Below are 20587 nucleotides of genomic sequence, written 5' to 3'. Positions count from 1 at the left end.
TATTTAGGTTCGATTCGGTTTAGTTACATATTTTTTCATTAGTTACACCCTTTTTTTTCTTTCTCTTTGGACAGTTTTAAATTTAATCGGTTTAGAAGGTAATAATTTGTGAGGATGTTGTGTCTAGATTTACTTAAGCATCGGCCGAAAATACTTCTTTAGAAAACTTCCAAAATTAGTCGATTACATTCGGAAATTTATTGAAGCTAAAGGTCGGTTAGATTCGGTAGAGCTATACAATCGGTGCAGTAGAAAGAAATATGCAAAAATGTTGGTTCGGTTAAAGCCGGTTCATTAATTAACGGTACTAACGGTGACGGTAACAGAAACTAATAAATCAAACAAATGTTAATAACGAGCCGTCGTGGCCACGCCGTAACGCAGGTTTCTTCTTCTCCGATATGCGATTCTCCGACGAAAGCTTAAATCTTTAGAATCTGAAATCGTAGGCAACGATGAAAGGGATGACGAGGTTTCTGAATTCTCTTTCGCGACGTAGAGCTCGCGAGATCTTTTCTTCGCCTTCTCCTCTTCTGGTTTCACGTCGTCCTATGCTCATCTCGGCGACAGCCCAATTCTCGACGAGTCACGGGATGACTTATGCTTCTTGTTACCCTCTGAAAGTTTCTTCCTTTCCTCTCAAATCGATCTCACTGGGAGGTATGTGTTTGTGGGCATTTGAAAAATCTTATCTTTTTGAACTTTAAGAGGTGAATGAATGAAGTTATTGCTTGAATGTCTCTCTCTAATGTGTATTTGAGAGATGAGTGAATGAATAGCTGATAGGAGGTTATGGCTTGAAGGTCTCTCTCTAATTAACTAAACCTGTGAGTGTTTGAGAGATGACTGAATAACTGAGAGGTTATGGCTTGAGGGTCTCTCTCTAGTTAGCTAAACTCGTGTGTGTGTTTAGAGATGAATAAATGAAGTTATGGTTTGAAGGTCTCTCTCTAGAGAACCAAACTTGTGTGTGTGTGTGTGTGTTTGAGAGATGAGCGAATGAAGTTATTGCTTGAGGGTCTCTCTCTAATTAACTAAACTTGTGTGTGTTTGAGAGATGAATGAATGAATAGCTGAGAGGTTATGGCTTGAAGGTTTCTTGCTGATTAACTAAACTTGGGTGTGTGTTTGTGGGCAGTGCAAAGGAGGACAATGTTTATACAAACACAATCAACACCAAACCCTTCGTCTCTGATGTTTAGTCCTGGCAAACCAGTCATGGAAGTAGGAAGCGCAGACTTCCCTAATTCTCGTTCAGCTATGAGTTCACCTTTGGCAAAAGCCATCTTCTCCATTGATGGTATCTCTCGCAACCTTTTACTATATATGACAAGAAGACTGTGTTAATCTCTCTTGGATACAGGTGTTGTTAGAGTTTTCTTCGGATCGGATTTTGTCACTGTGACTAAGTCAGACGACGTGACATGGGACTTCCTCAAGCCTGAAGTGTTTGCAGTGGTGATGGACTTCTACTCCTCTGGCCAGCCTTTGTTTTTGGACTCACAAGCTGCAGCTGCCAAGGATACTGCCGTTAACGACGTAAGTACACTTATTCCAATGCTGTCTAAGTTTTTCAGGTAGATGAGAGACTCTAAAGCTAATGCTAACAAGTGTTCAAAAACTGTGATTCAGGATGACTCTGAAACTGTAGCAATGATCAAAGAACTTTTGGAGACTCGCATCCGACCATCAGTCCAAGATGATGGAGGAGACATTGAGTATTGTGGGTTTGATACGTAAGTTCTTTTTCTATGATTTTGAGAAAATGGTCAAGAAGATTCTCTTCTTTCTTCTTCTTTAAGAAAGCTATATATGTTTTTGATCAGGGAAACTGGGATAGTTAAGCTTCGGATGCAAGGAGCTTGTAGCGGTTGTCCAAGTTCATCTGTTACTTTGAAATCAGGGATTGAGAATATGCTGATGCATTATATATCCGAGGTAAGCTGATGCATTGTTATAGTCTTCTTCTGTCCTGTTTTCAAGATTACTCACCAAACAGTTTCGTTTTGTGCAAAGCACAGGTCAAAGGTGTTGAGCAAGAGTTTGATGGTGAAGAGGAGGAGGGAACTTCGTCAGGGCCAGTGGAGTAGAGTAACAGAAGCACTTCTCAACATACACAAGAAGAATAAAACCAGAGGTGCATTTACCTTTGTCCTCTCATGAACTTGTTAGCCTTCTTTAAGCTGTTTATTCTTTATCAAACCTCATGATTTAATCCCAATAGTTGATTTCTTATTGGATTATATGTCTCTTATTGAGAGTGTAAAGATTTGTAGCCAAAGGTTGAGTAGATGTATTTGCTGATTTAAGTTCTTTCGTATCATATCAGTGGACCATTCAAGTACATTAACAAAGGGTTTTAATAGATTTGATCAAATATGACCATTACAATACCAACAGAGACACATGGAGTGGATATATATATAGTTAAGTTGGTGAAAATAGTGAACTTAGTTACGGCAGATCTTGGCGGTAGGCATTGTGACGCAGACAGGAGCATACTTTTTCTTGGCTGCTTCTGTCCCTCTCTTGGGTTCTTCTTCTTCTGCCATGGCCACCTTGGCTAAGGAGCACACGGCCGCAGCTGCAGCTGTGAACACTAGATCCCTCCTCATCTTCATGGTCTGTTCTTGCTTGGTTGTGTTCTCGCTCGTGGAGGCTTTGACAACAGTGAGGCTTCGTCTGTTGCTGCTGGAGATGGTTGATGGAAGCTTTGAGACGGTTGGGAGAAATGAAGATGTCATGGTCATCGACGCCATATCAGATGATGATGTTGATGTGATCTCTTAAGTTCTTAACCTTTCTCTGTTCTTTGATTGCCTAGTGATGATGGTTGTGTGTTTAAAAAGTTGGGGATGTGGCCATGTGGGCAAAGAAAGTTGGTTTTGAAGGATTATGATCCATTTCCTTATCCAAAATATGAATTTAGAGCAAATGGGTTGTTGCCACGTGTGCTTGTGCAATCTTTTGGCAGAGGGGAACTTGTAGTCGTTGAATCGAAGTGACCTCTCTGGAGTAAACTAGTAGCTTCTGTAGTGAACACCAAAACGAAAGACTAGTTACAACTCAAAAAACTATTTCTAGGCCATTATACCATTGCTCAAAGCCTCAAAGTAGCATAACATAAGTATATTTCCTTTCTTTTAAATGCAGTTTTGAGTTATATACGACAAACTCATACAAGGATGAAGGATTGTAGCATACTATAAAGAGCTTCCATGATGCATAAATATATGAGCTTACAAATGGTTCCGTGATTAGAGTATTTATGTGGACGGTATAAAGAGTTTCTAGTTGGTTACTTAACGCATTTGAAATGACAGCACAAGATTGTTTTAGAGTTTTAGGTTACTGAGATGTTTCAAAATAGTAGGTTTTCAGCTTTTCACACATAATAAAGAAAAAAAAACATTTAATTATTGATAACTTAAAACGAATAACAATTTAGTTATTTTTGCAATTTAAAGTTGTTTATTATTAATTAATAAATAGTGCAATTTTTTTTAAAAAAATATATTTTCAAACAAGTTTTAACAACATTTATCTTTTGCAAATGGTTGAGTATTATTTAGCGTATTTAAGTTTTCTTTTTCTTTGACAAAAGGATTGCATTTAGAGCATTTATCCTCAATGAGTTTCTCAACATCTATACTATACTAAAAGCAAGATATGAAGAGATTCTAGCCTGTCCACGTCACTTATTAAATTCCTCCAATCACAACATTTCATTAAAACACGTCAGATGGGCTTGAGTTTATTGAGTTATGTTTGGGCTTCGGATGAAACCAAATGAGAAATGTCACCTCCGAGGATCTCAGCAGCCGCTACCTTCAGCAGCGTCTTCCACCGGGATCTGACATGGGCCATCAGAGATTGCAGTGGCAAATGCAGCGATGGGCGGAGGAAGATGGAGTCAAAGTCAAAGGCCCGCGATGAAGGCAGGGTGGGTGGGAGAAAGTGGTGACATGTTCCTTAGACCTATACAGCCTCCAAATCCCTACTCTAGGAGAATCGCTGGTTAAAACCGAAAGGATGACTCACTCTTTTAAGTTATCATCATCTTCTACTACCCGAGGGTCCATGGTCATTTGGTTACAACTTTATGAATAGAATCAAATCACGAACCTAAAAGTTCCTAATTTTCCCTTTTCTTACCTTAATCACGCGAAACCCAGAACAATCTAACCAAAAAGACTCGACCTTTCGACGATTGCAGGTCCGTAACAATCGCAAATGAAACGCGATGAAGAGAATCAGATAACGAGAACAAGATGAAAGCTTTACATTCTCTACCAATTGATTATAAGAATTAAGGTCAACAGAGGACATACACAGATGAGGAAATGCGATTACACCGATGAGGACGATGATGATGATGATGATGATAACAACAACATTCAAAGTTCTTCGGATGGCCCACTTTGTTTCGTTGTTCTTTGTTGACTTGAGATGGCCCACTTAAAAATGAAGTATAATTACTTTTTTATTATAATTAAGTCAAATGTGCATGTATTTTTTTAACATTTATCAAATTATATGTTGATGTTTTTTAAAACAATATTAGAAAATAAAGTATGATCAATATGAAAGTTACATGTGTAAGTAGCTGATACATTTTTGAAAGCTCATGTACATATATCAATATTTACAATAATTAAAATATTTTAAAAATTCTAAATAATTGTATGCCTTTGATTTATTGAATGGAAACCAAAATTTATTTGAATAATCTTAAAAATGAGAATTCAGATTTGCTTTGGTATTTTGATTATGGTTCTATTAAGTTCCACAAATATAAAAACATAAAATTTAAAAACATATTAAATATTAAGAAAAAATAACTTTAATAGTGATAAAATATAATATATCTACCTCATTAAACTATTTTGTAACTATTTGATCAAACGATGTTTATTTTAGAATTTTTTTAGTTTTTTTAAATATTTCTTAAAAATAAGCAATAAAAAATTGTGATTGTATTTAAACTAATATTATATAAGTAAAATATAATTTATCGATATTTTTTGCTGTAACTGAATCATATTATAGTCAACTAAATTTATGAAACTCTTAAAAATAAGCAGTAAAAAAATTCTGATTTTATTTAAAATAATATTATATAAGTAAAATATAATTTATCGATATTTTTTTGCTGTAGTTGAAAGATATTATAGTGAACTAAATTTATGAAAAATATATAAAAAATTTCAATAATACTAATTATAAAATATTTTTAGATAATTAAACATATATTAGTTTATGTTACTTAATTATTTTGTGTAATCATCTAAGAAATATATAGGTATATAAAAATATTTTTATTAATTTGAACTTTTTTGTATTGTTTAAATTATAATTTAGAAGAAACAATATTTTTGTTTCTAATATCAAGATTATATGTGTAAATTGTTTTTAATGAAATCATGTTATATAGAAATTTATACTTTTCATCTAAGAAAATATAGATATAAAGAAAGTATTTTATTAGTTCAAAATAATATTTTATGTTATTTAAAAATATTTTTTAAATGTAATATTACTATTTTGTGAACTTTCCTTTCTTTATGAAATCATATTATATATACATATATTTTCGTTTCTCAATTCTTCTTTTTTTCTTAACTTTATAAAAAATTATTTTTATTCTGTGTGTATATTTTTAGAAATTTTTAAAAAAGGAAACTACATAAAATAATAAATAATAATATTTTAAATGTAAGTTAATTCATTAAGGGTATCAGTGTAATCAAACATCGTGAGAATTAACGTGAGAGCGACACATAGAAAACTGACTTCTCAAGTAATATTATTTTTTTGCTGTAATTGAAAGATATTATAGTCAACTAAATTTATGAAACTCTTAAAAATAAACAGTAAAAAAATTGTGATTGTATTTAAAATAATATTATATAAGTAAAATATAATTTATCGATATTTTTTTGCTGTAATTGAAAGATATTATTGTGAACTAAATTTATGAAAAATAAATAAAAAAATTCAATATTACTAATTATAAAAAAAATTTAGATAATTAAACATATATTAGTTTATGTTACTTAATTATTTTATGTAATCATCTAAGAAAATATATGGGTATATAAAAATATTTTTATTAATTTGAACTTTTTTGTATTAAATCAACTTCTCTCAAAACAAACAAATCTCTCGCAATAAGCAAATATACCTCTGAACATCCACAACACATATATCATATTTTTTAGATTAACTAAACAGAAACCCGCCCGTAGGGCGGGCCAATCCCTAGTTAAAGTAATCAAAATGAAAGAGAGAAAATGAGATAAGTATCTCATATGATAAAATTGAGACTCTTGTACAATTGGCTTCGTATATTTGTAAGATATTTACGAGAGTTTCTTCCACTAATGTTATGTTTCGAAACATTTTTTCTTAATTATGTCTAGAAAAAATATAGTTCGAACACCAAATAAACATATTTAAATATACATGTTTCTTTGAATTACTAAGAAGTTCTAGGTTCGTAGGTTCGTATATTCCTCTAGGACAAAATTTAAACTATTTAAAATATTTCTCTTTAGAGAGGATATTTCTTCCAATGAAATTTGATTTTTTGACTTCTTAAACACTTACTAAACAATTTAAGAGTTTTAGCAAATATGCCAATTTTTAGTTGGCAAATGTACATGTTTTACGTTTTTATCATATACCCTTTAGTTAGATGTTAATATCAAATATCAATCGAACTCTCATCATTTTAGTCTTTGTTCCTTACAGTTTGACAAATTCTTTCTAAAATTAAAGTAATAAACAACATAAAACATAATATAATTTTACTAGATTTGAATTGTATAACAATTTTGAATAACAATATACTCGAGTGTACATTTTTTAATTAATAATTTGAATAGGCTATAGAAAAGCATGATTGGAGTAAACAATCACTAGTCGTTGACAAAAAGACAAATCACACACACACACTAGTCACTATGTACATTAATGTCTTAACGATATCGTAAAAAGGAAGAAAAAAGATAGTCTACAATAAATGAATATCCATCATCCAATGACTCAATGAGGCATGAGCCTCGCCGTAGTGGCAGAGTTGTAAATAAGTGGAAAAGAAGAGGAAGCAGCGGTTTGATCACGAACAACAACAACACAGCTTTTATTTGAAAATGGCTCCACTTCACGAGGTCTTCCTCTCTCTCGCCGTAGGCTTGCTTTACTCGAGAACCAGACCCAATGAAAAGATCCTTACTTTCGCATTCATTATATATATCCCACAGCAAAAAAAAAAACAATTCTAAATATAACGAAAAAGAAGCGATCTTTGCGCTTGAATCCTCCAATGTTGTCTCTCTAGTGACTCTCTTTATCTTGCAACGGTAACAAAAAAAGGGTTTTACTTTTCAAAATCCGACAGAGAAAGAAAAGACCAGAAGTGTTTCATGTCTTTCTTCTTCTGACAATCATTACCAGAAAGAGACAAAGACAAAAGACAGACACTTTCCATGTCTTTTTTGAAAGTTGGCGGTGAAAACATGGAGATAAGAAACGGAATGGTGGGCCCTCCTGCGCCGAGGATTCTCCAGCTGCCACGTAGGCATAGCGTTCGGAGAAGGAATACAACATCACCGAAGAAGAAGGATCAGAGAGTGAAGCTGGAGGCTCTGTTTCACCAAGAGAGGTCTTTTCATCACGAGGAGGAGGGAGGGAGGAGAAGAGGGAAAGTTGCAGACGGGAGAGAGATTAGTAGGTCTTCTCCTGTTGATGAAGCCAAGTGGAGGTTTCAGGCGGAGATGTTGAGATCAGAGTGTAATTTACTAAGAGTTGAGAAAGAGATCGCTGTGAAGAAGATGGAGAGGAGGAGAAAGCGGATGGAGAGAACGCTTAGATCTGCTGTTCTTACTCTTCTCTCTGTAAGTGTGTTCTTCCTCCATCTGCTTAGTTTGCAAGTGTGAGTGTTTTTGAGTTTGATTGTTGTTTGTTAATTATGTATGTGTCTTAAATTATCTGTGCACGAATAAAAATGCCAGCATTCATTGGGCCGGACGTAGTTTTTGGGTATGGTATGCCTTTTATGGTTAGGAAAACTAATTTTTGTAGGATAAGAATGTTTTCCTAAAGTAAAAAAGAAATTAAATTTTGAGACTACTATAAATACGGTTTTAAGCGATGGTAAATTTTTTTCACACATAATCAATATACAAATCCTAAACGGGTATTTGTCTCAATTTTTTTTGCTCTTAAGTTTATTTGGTTTCTTCAAAGTTGATTCGCGTTCGGTCATAACATGGTTGTTCAATGTTGGTGGTTTTGATTTAGGGGAAACAGAGGATCTCAGAAGGGAAGAAAGAGAGCAAGGCTCTGGAAGATGAGATTAGCTATTTGATTGAGAAACTCAATGAGTTAAACTCTCCAAAGGTTAAAGACATGGAAGGTGGAAACTACAGACATAACTTTGACAGGCAAGCTTCTGTTTTAAGAAGAGAGCTGGAGAAGTTAGATGAAGGAGAAGTTTGTGTTAAAGGGATTCAGAAAATGGCAGAAGCTAGCTTCTTGGTCAATCCCAACACTCTACTTGATCAAAATGTGAGTGACAACAACAGTTCACTGTAAAAAAAAATGCCTAGTCTCTTTGCATGTTCTTGATTTTGATTTTATCTGCTGCAGATAGATACATTGGGTAGTAAAATGGAGGAGTTGTCTAAAGGAGTATTTGTCCAGGCGCATGGGGAAAATATAGGCTGTTCTAGACATTGCAAAGCACTTATGAGGAAGATTACGGATCAAGCAAGAGCAGAAGCAGAGCAATGGTCACAAATGCAAGAAATGCTGAGTCAAGTGAGGAATGAAATGGAGGAACTTCAAACTTGTCGCGATTTCTGGCAAAACAGAGCTCTTGAATCAGATTCTCAGATACAGAATCTACATTCCTCAGTAAGATAGACTTACACACACATAGATTCATGAGAAATGTCCTTAGATAGCACTAAATCAATTTTTTATTCAAAAAATAGTATATAATGAAGAAAATCACTAAAATAGTCTTAATAAAAAGTTAAAATTACATTTTTTTAGATTTATTGATTAGAGTTTGGGGTTTAGTATTTTGAGTATAAGTTTATGGTTAGGGTTTAAGATATAATTTAGTATTTTTATTAATTAATAAATATTATTTTTAGGAAATTGTTTCGAAAGCCATTTTTCTGAACAAAAATAAACTAAAAATGTGCTATTTATGAGATTTGTCTTATATTCATCTTTGATATGACATGAGTTAAAATCCTTTTGATGAATCTGTTTTAGGTTGAAGGATGGAGGCGGAAGGCTTTGTCATCAGAAGCAAAGTTGAGAAACCTTGAAGCAGAGGTTTGGGGATTACAAGAAGAGATGAAAAGGTTGAAGAAGGGAGATAAGGTAGAAGCAGAGAAGAACAAGTTACCAACAGAGTCTGAGAAGAGAGTGTTGATTTGTAGGCTGAAAGAAAACAGACATAGCAGCAATGGAGATTGGTCTAGGTACAGTGAAGAAAAAACAACAAAACCATCGTGCTCAAGACCGCCTTTAAGAGAGATTAAAAACGGTTCAGTGGCAATGAGACAGAGAAGCTCCAATGTCATGAGAATGTAACTTGTCATTCTGACAAAACCAGATTTTATTCTGGTTTTCTATGGTTAATAAAACTTACAAATCGAGTTCATGAAAACTTGGTTAATAACACCTATTTTGTGAAAGCTAGTTTGAAGATTCATTAATAATTTTACACTAATAAATTGTTAGTTTGAACTTTATAATATACTTCTTCCGTAAAATTTCAGAACACATTAAGAAAACATATTTAATCTAATCATAAATACATCATTTCTATGATTATTAATTTTTAATTAAATTCTTTTGAAGTTTATAATTATCATTATTAAATATTATAAAATCCAAACAAACACAAAAATCTATATTGTAAAAAAAATATTTTGAAAATATTTTTTTTTGTGGAAGAGAGGAGTTACGACTTATTATCAATTATGTACACTTTAACATGGTGCAAGTAAGATCGCTAATACGGATTTTTATAAATGATTAGTGTGTGTAATTAAAACCATTAGATTTGAATCATAAAATATGTAAACTTGTTGTTTGTAGAATCGTTCATGTATTAATTTCCATAATTTATAATAAACAGTCATAAAACCTTGGTTGAACAATCTCAACTTCAAATTAGAGTAAGGATTCATTTTTAACGAAATTGGCTTATGAATAAATGTACGGACGAGATTAAACAGAGATAGATGAGAAGATCCGAGGAAAACTCTAACGAACTCTCACAAAAAATGAATTCATAAGCTTTTTATTCAACTCGCGCTATTTTTGGGAGAGAGACCTGAGGATCGAAAGAGCCTTCTTCTAATGGAAGATACTGTTTAGTGGAGAGAGTTGCTCATTACTTTGAAGTTGTTCACATCTTGCATTGCATTATATTTACCCTGATTGTCAACTCCCTCAGAAGTAAGTCTTTTGTTTTAATGTCAGAAACAAAACAGAGTAGCTCTGTTTTTCTTTATAGAAGTTGTTGACTAAAGACAAGATCTTTGAAAAGAATCCCATTGAGTTTGTGCAGATATGCAGATGAAAAAGTTTTTATTCCAATCTACAAAGTATCTAAAGAGAAAGCAAAGTCTCTTGGGGTTGAGTTGGTTCAGTGCCATCTCAAATTAATTAAGGATCATGTTCAAAAAAATTATTAAAGGTATATTTAACATGTAATAAAATAATTTTAAAATTTTATAGCTCTATTCATATATATATTTGATGTCTCTTTTGAAATTATACTCTAAATTTAGTAATATATCTAAAAATTTAATGTTTTAAACCATAGTTTATATATTTACTTTCAAAACCATTCTTAAATTTTTTTTATTTGTAGATTTGGACCATGTTCGACCTCTCCACTTGCTCGTGCTATTAGACGGCCCTGAGTTTGTGCCATTGGAGGTTAGCATAAAAGAGACTGTAGAGAGTTTGCAAGACAAATGGTTCATCAGATTCTGAGTTTCAAAACCAGAACCAGACTTGGATCTCTCATGTTTTCTGTATTAGTTACTTGTGGTTACTTTTCCTTTAATTCAAAATATGGAATATGTTGCCTGTGATATTTTGAAATTCTTTTTACCATCATTTGGGACTGATGGAATTAAACTATTTTTCTCATTGGAATTTGTATTTGCAGGAGGTTTCTTTTTTGACTTTGTTATGATATAGCAAATAGTCAAATAAATTACCTTTATCTTTTGCTTCTAATCTTAGCAAAAAATCATTAGGTCTACATATATATATTTAAAACTTTGTTTGAAGTAGTAGTTGACATTTCTTACATTCTTACCACTCACTATAATTTTTAATTGTTTGATAACTTTAGAGTTTTGAATAACTGATAACAATCCACTCACGTGATTGTCTTTTTGCTGAAAAAGTATGATTTATTTTATGGGAATGGTGAAATAACCGATCCAAAACACACATAAGATGGCGTTTGAGATGTAAGTTTTATTGAGCCAATAATAGGAAAATCATTCAGATGATCTCAGTTGCGATCATATTTCACCGCTGAGTCCACCGACCATGTTTGCTGCACATTTCCTCAAACTTAATGGTTTTCATGTTATGCAAATTTTTGTATAATATTGTACAAGTGCATGCTCTCTTAATTATCACTTACCTTTGAGGTGAATTTGGCAGTTGTTGTACAGCATTTCCTTTCATTCCCTGCTATATACATATATATCAACAATTAAGGAAGAGACTGGTTCATTTATATGGGCTTTCTGTAGCATATTAGTTTGTTCCTATTTATCAAGCTTTACTATCCAAGTCCCAGGATTAGTCTGTGTCAGAAACTGATCACTCCAAACACGAAACATCTAGTCTTTTTGTCTCCATGGTACTTCCCAATCTCGTCAATGGTATCTCCCGAGAGATTTTTCAGCACCAGATGGATGAAAAAGACACCAGCAAGATGCTGAAGGTAGTTTTTTGACAAAAAGGATAGGGGATGCTATAATTTCATCATTGGTCTCTTTTGATGCACTATGATCTGCTATATAAAGAGAGAAACAAAGGGTTATTATACTCTACTCACACAGGAAGCCTTTGTTTCTCTCTTTATATAGCAAATCATAGTGCATCAAAAGAGACCAAGATTACTCTAGCCGTTAAACAAATCTTACCCCACGTTTTTCCTTTAGCCGTTGACATCGTCCCTTGGTCACTTCCTAAACCATATCTTGTCAATGAAAAAGCTAACCTCGTGTGGCCTCTGATCATATTCATTTGTTTTTTTGTTTGGTAAGAATTCATTTCTTTTTGTTTCATTCATAAATATATTTATTACTGAATAACATAAGAATTCTATAAGAAAAATGGATCATTAAATTGATCAATAGCATATCATACTTTAATTTTTCGCTATTTTCAATGGATTAATATAGTTTAACCATTTTTAATCACTAAACTACTATATAGATTTAGATTTTGATCCATAAAATTGTAATTATAATATATATAAATACGTACTCCGATACCTTATGTTGAAAACAACATGTTTATAAACCATAATCAGTAACTGTTTATTCGGTCCAGATTTACCTTTTCTGTGGGGTAAGGAGTAATGTCTCAACAAATCTATATAAGTACCAACCAAATGCCCAAGTATGTCAACCACTTATAACAAATATATATTAGCCCTATTTATTTATTTGTTGTACTACTTAAACCCATCCATGATCCACCAAAAACAAATTGTAAGTCTTTTTAACATCAAAATCATTACATTCTCAAACTTATGGTGTTCCACTATCTAATTAAAGCTTAAATCACAGCCCTAAAAGGTAATTCATCTCTTAATTTCACTTTAAAATTCAACTTGAAGAATCTAAATCTTGATACAAAGTGGAACACTTCTTTGTTTCTTGAGTGGATATATTCGCATTTTTTAGAACACAAACACGTGTTCAACAACGAGTGGCCCTATAATGCAAATAAGAATTTGAGGGACTCCATTAAAGGAGAAGAAAGAAACCTCTACTGAATTGCACGTCTCTCTCTTCTACAACTAACTCCATTAAATACACACAACAATAAGAAGAGGCACTTATACCAAATTCATCATCATCTTTGTTACCCAACTAAATCATAACCACACACATAATAACATAGCAAATTTAATAAAAAATCATATTTGTTATATATAAACATTCACTTGCCATTTAGTCTCTACACAAAGAAGGAAACCACCAAATCAAATGGCTGCTCCATCATCACTAATAGCTCTCAAGAACCCAAGATTCCTCACTTCTTCTCCTCACAATATCTTCAATACTAAACAAAAAACCCTAATCTTGACAACACATATGAAGACTTGTTCCATCGTTTACTCATCTTCTTGCACAAGCATTAACTCTTCAACAACTCAACATAAGCAACCCCTTGTTTTAGACAAGAAACAAGAAGAAGAAGAAGCAGAACTCGAAGAAGAAGAAGCGAATCTTGGATCAATTTGGAGAGAAGTACAAGGTTGTAATAACTGGGAAGGACTACTAGATCCAATGAACAACCATCTTAGAAGAGAGATCATACGTTACGGCGAGTTTGCTCAAGCTTGCTACGACTCATTCGACTTTGATCCTCACTCCAAATACTGCGGCTCTTGCAAGTATCATCCTTCAGATTTTTTCTCAAACCTTGACCTAAATCTCCACAAGGGCTACACCATAACACGTTACCTCTACGCAACTTCCAACATCAACCTCCCAAACTTCTTCCAAAGATCAAAACTCAGCTCTATCTGGAGCCAACATGCAAACTGGATGGGTTACATTGCTGTAGCTACGGACGAAGAAGAGGTGGCTAGGCTCGGGAGACGTGACATAGTCATCGCTTGGAGGGGCACGGTCACTTATCTCGAATGGATCTATGACTTGAAAGACATTCTTTGTTCAGCTAACTTTGGTGATGACCCTTCAATCAAGATTGAACTAGGGTTTCATGACTTGTACACCAAGAAAGAAGACTCTTGCAAATTCTCTTCCTTCTCGGCTCGAGAACAGGTTTTGTCCGAAGTCAAACGTCTTATTGAGTACTATGGTCAAGCAGGTCATGAGATAAGCATCACCGTGACAGGTCACAGCCTCGGTGCAGCTCTTGCTTTGGTCAGTGCTTATGATATCGCTGAGCTAAACTTGAATCACATACCGGAGAACAACACTAAAGTACCGGTTAGTGTGTTCTCCTTCTCAGGACCTCGTGTAGGTAACTTGAGGTTCAAGGAACGATGCGAAGAGCTAGGTGTCAAAGTTTTGAGAGTGATAAACGTGCATGACAAGGTACCTTCAGTTCCAGGGATATTCGCAAACGAGAAGTTTCTGTTTCAGAAATATATCGAGGAGGCAACATCATTCCCATGGAGCTACGCACACGTCGGCACAGAGCTTGCCTTGGACCACAAGAAAAGCCCGTTTCTGAAACCAACTAAGGATTTGGGCTGTGCACATAACCTAGAAGCTTTACTTCATTTGGTGGATGGATATCACGGAGGAGAAGAAGGAGAAGAGAAGAAGTTTTGTTTGGTGACGAAAAGGGACATAGCTTTAGTGAACAAGAGTTGTGACTTCCTAAAAAGTGATTATCACGTACCGCCTTGTTGGAGACAAGACGAGAACAAAGGGATGGTTAAGACAGGAGATGGTCGGTGGGTTTTGCCTGATCGACCACGGCTCGAGCCTCATCGACCAGAAGATATCACACATCATCTTCAAAAAGTTCTTGGGACGTCTAACGACGAACCTAAACTCTTACATTAACCTCGCCACTTAATTAATACTGAACCCCAATTAATAAACTCAAACCCAAATATGAAATATTTTTTAAAAAACTTTAATTAATGATATTTTGAACTTTTTTCCTTTTGTGTGCTATTTGGAAATAAAATATGTTTTATTGTTATCTTTTGGTATTTTTTAGATAAAATCACAATTAATAATTCAAAATAGTCAATCATATGAGAATAGGCTTTGTTGAGGTTTGTGAATGCGCAAGGATCCAATCTGTCTGTTACGTTTGATATGTGGACCAAAGGTGTATAATAAATTGAACATGTTAATTAATTACGTCTTTCATAATATTCCATAATTGTGGAGGCCGTCACCATCCCCATCCAAGACTTTTATTCTCTGTACTCAAAAGATATGATTAGTTAGAGTATATGGTTTTGCTCTTAGGAAAGAGACTTATCGACCTTCACCTGTTAAGAATTAGCCGGTAAATTCGTACAAGGTGGAAGTAAAGTGGACCACAAGGAAGTGCATGCTCAGAAGGTTATTTTAGTGGCTTGACCACTCAAAGTAAAATAAAAATCTTGATGATGAATCTCTGTATTTCCCACGCGTGAAATACCAACAACAACGATGTGCGCACGATATAAAATGAGGGATTCAGAGTTCTCATAATGCGCCTAGTTAAGGCTTTTCATGGTCCAGATTCCAGAAACCACAGAGTAATGACTAAAGTTTTGATTCTACCTTTTCTATTATGAAAGATAAAGAAAGATACGACGGATCGAGCCACAAAGTTTTTCATTAATCATGATTCATATATAAGCCACTAATTAAATCCTTAATGGATCTGAGCACACAACAACAATGCATGGCACCCCAAATCACACAAATACGATGTACTAGAAGTTTGCCGGCGCGTAGCACCGGTTTTTCGAATATTATTTAGGTATTTTGATACATATTTTAAATATATGATTTAGTTGTTAACACAGATTTATGTGATTTTATAAATTTATGAAAAAAATCATGGTATCTTAGAAAATAAACTATTTATCGAAGACATGAAGATATGTTAATTTGACTATCCTATCAGCATAATTGGTGTTACTTTTGTATTAAATTTTTTATACTTGAAAGACTTTATAATTAATTAGATATTTTTTTATATTTTAAGAAAAGATACACATGTCTGCATCTTAGTTATCTTACAATTATCATTTCAAAATTAGAAAGTTGATTGTATGATGTGTGTGTATTCATTGAGACCTCTCCATGTGTAGAGGGTTTAAAGGAAAACGAAAGGAGAACGTTGCGGGTCTTTGGCCATGGAAGGAATGTTTTACTTTTACAATATTTAGCAGGATGCCATCCAAATATATGAAAAACAAAAGAAGTTATAAAGTCAAGAAACATTAATTTATGTTTGATTCCGTTTCTTTCGTTAATTTATGTAATCTGCTATGTATTTATCTTTTATTATACCTGATAAATATCCTTCAGAAAATTGTAAAGCATGTTCACGTCGAAAAGCTTCAAGTTCAGACTGTTTCCCAATATATCAACTTTTCAGAAAGCACCCAATGCTTTTTGGCTCGGAGTTTAGTAAATGAAACTGTAATGCTTGTTGAAACTCAATGTTATCCATATATTGAAATTGGAGTTTGTTTGAATGAGATTGTTGCTTTAATAGCACTAAATAGACAGTGTGGAGAAGTCTAACAAGGTTATTAACCTTAGACAATTACAGAGATGTGAATTTATACTAAACCAAGCTTGCATACCAAATTGAGTTAATATAAACTCGGACTTGAGTTCGGTTTAGATAATACTCCCTCCGGATTTGAATATATGATGTTTAAGGTTGTGCACACATATTAAGAGAAATTAAATACTTACTTATATCAAATACTTTTTGGTTTTACTTTTAGTTAGTTTAAAGATTTATTTGAATCCCAATAAAATTCAACCACTTATATTTTTTACATTTTATTTTAAAAGCAAAATGCATTAATGAAAAGTAGAACATCATACATTTGTATACAAGAAAAAAAAACTAAAACATCATATATTCAAATCCGGAGGGAGTAATTCGGTGGATCATGATTCAACAACCTATATTTTTATATCAAAATTTTATTTTATGTAATTGATCACGACATAAACAAAAAAATTGATAATAAAAATAAACAAATGTTTTAGAGAATAAATTTGGTCAAAAGTCATTAATTCTTGTCAAGAATTAGTTTTGGTCACTAAGCTAACAATTCTCTTTAATTTTCTGATTAATTTTGTGGTTAATACCAAAATTTAATGCAGTATTTATCTCCACTAAGATCAAAAATGTTTTTGGCATTTTTCTAAGCTCTATAATGATCCTTCTCATTCCACTAAGGAGGAGTGAACAACAACAATCTTTTCCATTTCTCCTCTTATTTATTTTTCATTTATCAATGAGTATACACACAAAATAAAGGTTTGATAGGTTTTTATTCAAGTGATGTGAATATAAGAAACATGCAGTTTTATCATGGGACTCTAATCATCATACAACCGTCACACTACAAAGCGTTTTTTGAATTAAGGAAAGAGATTCCTAAGTTTTAACTCTGCAAAAATTTATTGTCCATGTCGTTTGATTCAGGTATTCATGTATTTATTCAATGTTCTTTATAATCTATCTTACAGATTGTGCCACTTTGTAAATTAAGGTGGTACAATGCTTTGATGCCATCGCTATTGACTGTCGTCCGTTTTTCTGGTTCGCATCCAGTAATTGTTATGTTATGTTAAGAGAGATTTGAAAAACTTGTTTACTAACTGTATAATCATCACACTATTATGTACTTTAACCCGTCACACATTATCGTAAATCATTTTATAACAGATCACATTATTAAATTAATATAACTTTTTTTGATAAGTGACCGAAAAAATAAAATAATTTTTAAGACATATCTACTCAAATGAATTTTTGTAAACATTTCCACATGTGTTAAGAAATTGAGACAGTTCTACAAACTTACAAAATTCAAAGTCTAAAATCAGACGTGACACTACAAAATAGATGGGGCTCTAAAATCAATTAATGAATTGAGAGACCAAAAAATGTCAAATGAAATTGAAGTGGACTAAGCACCAATAATACACTAAGCCAAGTTCCATAACTCGTTTCTTATTGGGCCTCCAAAACCCCTTATAGGCCCATAACTTCTCCATATCTCTCTCTCTCTCTCTCCCTCTCTTCCTTCTTCCTAAAACAACAGTCCCACGAAAAATCTCTTCTCCATCAGAAGAAAGTTCGAATGGATCCTCCTCACTCAACTCCCATAATCGAAGAACCACAAGTTTCAATCTCTCTTCCCTCTGAACTCAACGATTCAGCACCAAACGAGCCATCCACCGGAATCGAAGAACAACCAAACAACCCCGATTCGGAGAAACCGGATCCAGATCAACCCGGATCCGACTTAAAACTCGAATCCGACTCAGACGCTCCCACCGCTTCCTCCTCCGACAACCCCAAATCAGAATCCGCACCCCTCCAAAACGACGCCGTAATCGAAGAAGACGAAGTAGACGAAGAAGAGGAAGAAGACGAACCTCCGATTAAGAAACAGAAACCTCTCGATTCCCTCAATCCCCTCGCCGTGAAGAACGAGGAGGAGCCGGAGCCTCCATCAACGACTCCGATCGTAACCGCCGCAACAACCAAAAAATCAAAATCCAAGAAGAAGAACAACAACGTATGGGTGACGAAGAGCACGCGCAAGGGGAAGAAGAAGAGCAAAGCCACCACCACGCCGAGCTCAGCCGCCGTTGACGACAAGGTCCTCATCACGCCGGTCCCGAGGTTCCCCGATAAGGGAGACGACACGCCCGACTCCGTGATCCGCCTCTCGAAGGTCTACAAGGCGGAGAAAGTCGAGGTGAGCGAGGACAGGCTCACCGCGGGGAGCAGCAAAGGGTACAGGATGGTGAGGGCCACGAGGGGAGTCGTGGAGGGAGCTTGGTACTTTGAGATTAGGGTTGTGAGCTTGGGGGAGACGGGGCATACGAGGCTTGGGTGGTCGAGTGAGAAGGGGGATTTGCAGGCGCCTGTTGGGTATGATGGGAATAGTTTTGGGTTTAGGGATGTTGATGGGTGTAAGATACATAAGGCTGTGAGGGGGGAGTATGCTGAGGGAGGGTATAAGGAAGGGGATGTTATTGGGTTTTATATTAACTTGCCTGATGGGGAAGCTTTTGCTCCTAAGCCGCCTCGGTATGTGTGGTATAAAGGGCAGAGGTATGTGTGTGCGCCTGATACTAAAGAGGAGCCTCCTAAAGTTGTGCCAGGTAGTGAGTTTGCTTTACTTATTTGTACAAGTTCGTGTTCTTATATATATGTTTAAGTGGAGTAGTGGACTAAAATTGCATATGAATGCCGTTGATAGTTAAAGTGGAGAGCTTCCTTTGAGTTTGTAAAGAATTTGAGATGTGGTTGTAGTATGAGTTTGCGTTACTTGTACAAGTTCGTGTTCTGCTTTTAGTTAGCTGCGTACGTTAAGTGGACTAAAACTGTATATGAATGCTTTTACTTGCGTGTTGCTATCTAAATTGGATAGCTTCCTTTGAATTTGTAGATATGTGGTTTGTAGTATGAGTTTGCGTTACTTACTTGTACAAGTTCGTGTTCTGCTTTTACTTAGCTCAGCTGCATACGTCTAAGTGGACTAAAACTGTATATGAATGCTGTTGCAATTTAAAGTGGAAAGCTTCCTTTGAGTTTGTAGAGAATAGATATGTGGTTATAGTATGAGTTTGCGTTACTTGTTGGTACAAGTTCGTGTTCTTGTAGTTAATGTTCTTCTTTTACTTAGCTGCATATGTTTAAGTGGACTAAAGCTGCATATGAATGCTGTTTCTAGCTAAAGTGGAGAGTTTCCTTTGAATTTGTAGATGAGTTGATTTGTGGTTATACTATGAGTTTGCGTTACATACTTGTACAAGTTCGTGTTTTTACAGTTCATGTTCTGCTCTTACTTAGTTGCGTATGTCTAAGTGGACTAAAACTGCATATGAATGCTGAGAGAGCTTCCTTTGAGTTTGTAGATAGTTGAAATGAGGTTATAGTAGGGATTCTTAATCACAGTTTCACATGGCTAAATGCTTAAAACAAACCTTTTTTGTTAAGGAATGCTTCTCTTCTGATGCAGGTAGTGAAATATCGTTCTTCAAAAATGGTGTATGTCAGGGAGTTGCTTTCAAAGATCTTTTTGGCGGTCGTTACTACCCTGCTGCTTCAATGTACACTCTCCCCGACCAGCCAAACTGTGTTGTGAAGTTCAATTTTGGCCCTGATTTCGAGTGTTACCCTGAGGATTTTGGTGAGCGTGCAACCCCGAGGCCCATGTGGGAGGTTCCCTATCATGGATTCAATGGTAAACCTGAAAACGATGGTTCTGATGATATGAAGAGTTAGGTAGACCAAGCAGGCGTAATCTTAACATTTTTAACATAGTTTTTTTCTAAAAATCTAGTCATTGGTTCAGATACGATTGTATGAGTAGCAAATGATACGCTGGAAACTAGCATTTTTCTTACTTTCAGAAATTTATGCTCTTTCTGGATTAGCCATATTCGTCAAAAGTTATTGGTTGTTCATTTGTATGTTTTCTTACCCTTCATATGTAACATTTACGACAAATTATATTTGCCTTTTCTTCAAAGGTTTATAATTGACATATCTGCTGGGTATATTATACTTTTAAAGTTTGAATATTTGGAGGAGAATGCTTTTT

At 34.5% G+C, this 20587-nt stretch overlaps 5 protein-coding genes across 5 annotated transcripts; 4 read left to right on the top strand and 1 right to left on the bottom strand.

The window, feature by feature from the left end:
* The first annotated feature begins 356 nt into the window (after nucleotides 1–356).
* LOC106346065 (nifU-like protein 5, mitochondrial) lies at nucleotides 357–2313 on the top strand. The gene is made up of 6 exons (XM_013785307.3): nucleotides 357–660; nucleotides 1139–1300; nucleotides 1364–1539; nucleotides 1633–1736; nucleotides 1827–1938; nucleotides 2022–2313. Exons 1-6 carry the CDS (start codon nucleotides 456–458, stop codon nucleotides 2088–2090), a joined length of 828 nt encoding a protein of 275 aa, XP_013640761.1. The 5' UTR covers nucleotides 357–455; the 3' UTR covers nucleotides 2091–2313.
* Nucleotides 2314–2342: 29 nt separating this feature from the next.
* On the bottom strand, nucleotides 2343–2759 carry LOC106346066 (photosystem II 5 kDa protein, chloroplastic). Its single transcript, XM_013785308.3, has one exon. It carries the CDS (start codon nucleotides 2757–2759, stop codon nucleotides 2451–2453), a length of 309 nt encoding a protein of 102 aa, XP_013640762.1. The 3' UTR covers nucleotides 2343–2450.
* Nucleotides 2760–6554: 3795 nt separating this feature from the next.
* LOC106351083 lies at nucleotides 6555–9778 on the top strand. The gene is made up of 4 exons (XM_013790902.2): nucleotides 6555–7898; nucleotides 8305–8571; nucleotides 8653–8919; nucleotides 9289–9778. Exons 1-4 carry the CDS (start codon nucleotides 7491–7493, stop codon nucleotides 9610–9612), a joined length of 1266 nt encoding a protein of 421 aa, XP_013646356.1. The 5' UTR covers nucleotides 6555–7490; the 3' UTR covers nucleotides 9613–9778.
* A 3440-nt stretch (nucleotides 9779–13218) lies between these two features.
* On the top strand, nucleotides 13219–14976 carry LOC106346063 (phospholipase A1-Igamma3, chloroplastic). The gene has a single exon (XM_013785304.3). The coding sequence runs from the start codon at nucleotides 13278–13280 to the stop codon at nucleotides 14832–14834; it is 1557 nt and encodes a 518-aa protein (XP_013640758.1). The 5' UTR covers nucleotides 13219–13277; the 3' UTR covers nucleotides 14835–14976.
* Nucleotides 14977–18043: 3067 nt separating this feature from the next.
* Nucleotides 18044–20530, top strand: LOC106346064 (protein TRAUCO). The gene is made up of 2 exons (XM_013785306.3): nucleotides 18044–19142; nucleotides 20003–20530. Exons 1-2 carry the CDS (start codon nucleotides 18110–18112, stop codon nucleotides 20266–20268), a joined length of 1299 nt encoding a protein of 432 aa, XP_013640760.1. The 5' UTR covers nucleotides 18044–18109; the 3' UTR covers nucleotides 20269–20530.
* Nucleotides 20531–20587: the final 57 nt, after the last annotated feature.

The sequence above is a fragment of the Brassica napus genome, chromosome A6, assembly GCF_020379485.1.
Source record: "Brassica napus cultivar Da-Ae chromosome A6, Da-Ae, whole genome shotgun sequence".
Lineage (NCBI taxonomy): Eukaryota > Viridiplantae > Streptophyta > Magnoliopsida > Brassicales > Brassicaceae > Brassica > Brassica napus.
The sequence above is the reverse complement of the archived record's forward strand: the minus strand, read 5'-3'. Positions and strand labels throughout refer to the sequence as shown.